The 4800-nt window shown below is 34.1% G+C and overlaps 1 protein-coding gene across 1 annotated transcript; it reads right to left on the bottom strand.

The window, feature by feature from the left end:
• Positions 1-358: 358 nt before the first annotated feature.
• On the bottom strand, positions 359-3156 carry LOC121242311 (myrcene synthase, chloroplastic-like). The gene is made up of 8 exons (XM_041140195.1): positions 3022-3156; positions 2879-2964; positions 2522-2789; positions 2054-2429; positions 1352-1567; positions 1120-1258; positions 776-1024; positions 359-676 (listed from the first exon to the last, which is right to left on the bottom strand). Exons 1-8 carry the CDS (start codon positions 3125-3127, stop codon positions 374-376), a joined length of 1743 nt encoding a protein of 580 aa, XP_040996129.1. The 5' UTR covers positions 3128-3156; the 3' UTR covers positions 359-373.
• Positions 3157-4800: the final 1644 nt, after the last annotated feature.

Below are 4800 nucleotides of genomic sequence, written 5' to 3'. Positions count from 1 at the left end.
CCCGACAATGCAAAAACTATTGAGATGAACAATAAAAAAGTACGTAAAAATAGTTACATGCACGCAGTCAGAAATCAATTCGGCTTGATCTACATTGTGTGCATGCAGGGATATATATATATATATGTCAGGAAAGAAATGTAACATGTGATACATCAATAATATTATAGAGATCAAACTTGTATTTCCTTCCAAGAGAAACAAGAGACTTTATTGAATTTTGATTGGCTTGTACATCATTTAATTTCGCAAGGAGCGGTATTATTAGTGAGGTAAACAGACAAGTTACCTTTGACATATGATCCAGTCTACAAATATAAGAAACAAACATGGAAAAAAGTAGAAATATATATGTCATTTTGCCAATCATTCATCAATTCTTAGCTATGGGAATGGGGTGAATAAACAACGCTAGCACCCGGTCCTTCGTCTCACGGTTTACAATGCCGTGCCCATCTCCATGTTGGTACATGAACTGGGACACCCTTGCAATGTTCGTTGCGATCTCATTAAATGTTTCAGAGAATGGAGAACTTGCAATGCGATTTCCATTAATTGTCTTCCATGTTGCACTAATCAAGGACCTCATGTATTGACGAGAATCTTCCTCACTGGCACCAGTGTCGTTCATGTAGCATTGGATTGATTTGGGATTATCCCCCCTCTTTAACTCGTCCTAGGTTACAAAACACATAAAAACATGTTATCCTATGTTCATGTGAAGTAGCCCAAAATAAATGTTGATAAAAGAATTAGGATAGTATGTTTTCCTAACCGTAGATGTTCCGAGATCATCTGCAAGTCGCACAATGAATGATGATAAACGAATTATATCGGGATACTCTTCCAATGAATCCAAGGCTTCCTTTGTTATGGGATTTGTGACGAAAAAATAACAATGCACCAGTATATTTGCTATTGTTATTGTCATCCATCCATATTCAAGGTATTCTTGAAGGGTTGGTGTATATCCATTGTAAAACCATTTTGCCTCCAACAAATAAGATTTGCATATATCTGCCCACTAAAAGATTTGTGGTGGATCAATGAATTAGAAGAGTTATTATAGATAATAAGTTCTAGGGTAAATAGTGATGAAAAAGAAAGTCTGGGCCTTACCGCCTTTCTCATGTACCAAACGATGTTGCATCCCTTTTCCTTGAGAGTGTCAAAAGCCATTTCATTAACCGTGTTGTAGACAGAAAGGAAACAAATTTGCATATAATAAGGAAGTTGTTCCATTTCGTTGACATCCCATCTAGATCACATGAACAAATTATATGTAAGTATTTGCATCAAAGATAAGCAGCCATATTTGAAGTATTTGAGGTGTGCTGCTGTTAATACAAACCTTTCAATAGCATCCGTGAAGAGCTCAAGTTCTTCTAAAGTGCCATAGACATCATAGACATCATCTACAATTGTCAACAATGCACCGAGCTTTGCTAACATTCTCCTCTCATGTCCAAATTGAGGTTGAAATAATGCTCCCGTTGCCCAAAGGAAATTTTCCACCACTCTATCCCTTGCAAAGCTCAAATCTCCCAGGCCAGTACTCCTCCACCACCTTTTGTGCGAGACAAGAAAATAATATTAGTTTTAGAAATCGAGCATATATTGCATTTTCTTTCCTCTCTAACCTAATATATATCAAGTAAGGAGATATTTGGCAAACATGCGAATTCTCAAAATTTCATTCCCAAACGTTACTCAAACTAAAAGTACTTTTTAATTTTAAATTTCCAATCTTTTGACCAAATCATTACCAAATCAATATTGAAAATCAAGAATCAATATAATTTTTACAAACTTCAAAATAAAAATTATATTAAAAAAATTATATTCAAATAATTTTTTTAATTTTATAATATTTTTATTCAACTTTTTCTTTCTTCTTTCTCAAAACTCTTATAAAACATCTTCACTCAAATCATTTCACTCTACTGTTCACAATTTCTAAAATACTTCAAGTATTTAAACATGCCCTAAACCTCCTTGTAGCTTTTTCGGCTAAGATCCAAGTTATAAAATGAGGATAAACATGTCTTTTTACCTGGACACTTCTTTTAGATCTTCTTGGTGAACTGCTTGTACCATATTAAAATCCATTTCTGCAAGCTCAAGCAAGGTAGGGTTCATATCTTCTCTTCTTCTATATGCATCAATGAACCACCTTGCTTCAGACCTTATCACTCTCCAATGCAATGGAAGCTCTAGGGCATGATTCACCATCGTACAAAGACATTGATCTTTGCTTTGATCCACATACTCTTTAAGATGTTTGGTTGCAAAATCTCTTGCTTCCTCCAAGATGCTTTCACCTTCTCTCAAGTGGAATGAGGCTTCATACAAAGCAAGCATTCCTTCAATGTCAACACATAGACATTCTTTGAAATCCCCTTTTTCATTGAAGAAACTTTTGAATGTGTCTACAATCAACAATGCTCACCAATTGTTAAAAAATAAACGAGATGAGTATGATACTTATTTTTTGTCAAAGCATTACTGGTATTTAGTTTACCTTGAGGTATATCATATCCGTGTTGTCTCATGAGCCTAAACTCAATTGCTGTGGCATATAAACTTTGCTTCTCGCAAACATCACCATTATGATTAGTAATGTGTTTATTTTCCAATATCCTCCTTATTTCGTCCTCAAAGTGGTAAGATACTCCAAGTCTTTGCAAAGTGTCAATTAGCTCAAATTGCTTTATAGGATCCACCACGTTCTGAAACATCATTGTTACTTCTTCCTTAAGCTTCTCAATCTTTCGGGTGAATAACTCCCCCTACAAATAAACCAATTCTCAAATAAACCAACAACAATTATAAAAACTATTGACACAAACAATAAAAAAATAGAAATCGCACACTTTACCACATATTCGCTTCTTATTGATTGGATGTAATCATAATGCCAAATGGTAGGATGGTAATTTGCTGATCGTCGGACGATAGTAGAGTCAATACTTGAGTTTTCTTCAGGGGCCATTCTTTGAAAAGGATGAGGTACATCGCCACCTTTTCCTCTTGTTAAAGCTGAGACGGGTCTTTTAGGTGGGAGCAATGTAGAGAGTTTGCAATTTCGGATTGAATCAAGAATGCTAAGATGCATTGCGTAAGCCATTAGTACTGAAGCTTTGCTTTTCTGTTTAAATGGATTGTTGTGGAACATATGCTTTAGCCTTCAACCATATGACCTTTTTATATCGATCCTGGTGGCTATAATCTCTTTGTGACGATATCATGCACGAATTTCAAAGAATCTAGTATATATTATAAGAGTTTGTCAAGGGAGCCGACTATTGATCAGGATTGGCTGCTATATATATATATAATTAATCGGATCGGTTTCAAATTGATTTTGTGTAGCATTCGTATCGCTCGAGTTGGTAGATGGTAGAAAAAATTATACATCAAGTAAACAAAATAAAAATAAAAATTTCTGAACAGTCAAATAGAACGGTAACAATTGGTGGGCAAACTAACTTTTTCCTTAATATATATAAAATCAAATTTACTTCATGCATGCATGCCAACAACTCAAAAGAATAAAAAAGTCCCTTTCCCATGTGTATAGCTGACAACATATATAAGACAGATTAGCGTTTTGATCGGTCAGACTAATTTTGTCAAGAAGTTTGAATAAGTAGTAGGTACTGGGAGTTGAGAGCTTACTTAGCGGCGGCAAATTATACCAACCGCACGTGAAGATGGTGTAGAAAATGTAGAGATTGGGGTGGGGGAACTTGATCACAAAAATTCTGTTATATAAATTGCAGTGCATACAAACAAAACAAATAAAAATAAATAACTAATGGGACCAATAAATTAGGCTCTGACCCTTGTTTCTTAGCCAAGCCAAGGATGATCAGAAGCACTATATTGAAATGAGCATCGCTACGTTCACCGAAAATGGGTCCCGAATAAGGATCCCGAACGGTCTATTTCACTTTTTTATTTTTTATTTTTCATGTATTTTTTTAATCATTATAAACATTTTTTAAAAAAATAAAAAATTCATAACATCGTTAAAAAACGCTTTCTTAATCACGAAGTAAAAAAAAAAAAAAAAAGTCATTCGGGGCACAAATTTGGGATCCATTTTTGGGACACAAAGTATTTCTCTATTTAAATCTCATCTAGAAAATATCAATATTTAAATAACGTAGGGCTTCCATTTCTTTTCTCTTTTTTTTTTTTTTATTTCTAGCCGCCCTACATTAGGTTGGAAGGAATATTTTCCACCAACCTATTTAAATAGTATATTATTTTTATATTTGGATATAAAACAACAACATTGAAATTTCTAATGTTAGAGAAACACTCGGTATAAATAGCAATTTCCAAGAGCGAGAAACGCTCTCTAATCCCTTAACTCTTTCATTATTTACAAATTTTCAAAATACGATACTAATTTTGGCATCGAATACTCCCCGGGTCCAAGGCCACCCTCTTTCAATTGCCTTCTCCTCTATTTTCGCAGGCCCAATTTTGAAAACCTAACTCAAAGGCATATGAAACACGACATTAACAATTATGAATATCTTTTAAATATGCTAATATTGTAACATAATATTCTAACACAAAAGAGTAAGCAAAAAAATAAGGTTAATTATATTTACAAGTTGATGTGTACGACACAAGATCCTCCACATTGTGTGATTTGATTGGCAAGAGAAGTTTAAAATTAAGTCATCTTACAAATAAAATTGTGATCATGTCAATAGTAAGTCATTGTATTGTGTGGAGCAGGCATTATTTGATCATGCCCTGGAGACGAAATCAATGGAAAATTTT

The sequence above is a fragment of the Juglans microcarpa x Juglans regia genome, chromosome 8D, assembly GCF_004785595.1.
Source record: "Juglans microcarpa x Juglans regia isolate MS1-56 chromosome 8D, Jm3101_v1.0, whole genome shotgun sequence".
NCBI classification, from domain to species: domain Eukaryota; kingdom Viridiplantae; phylum Streptophyta; class Magnoliopsida; order Fagales; family Juglandaceae; genus Juglans; species Juglans microcarpa x Juglans regia.
This window is presented reverse-complemented; position numbering and strand designations above follow the sequence as displayed.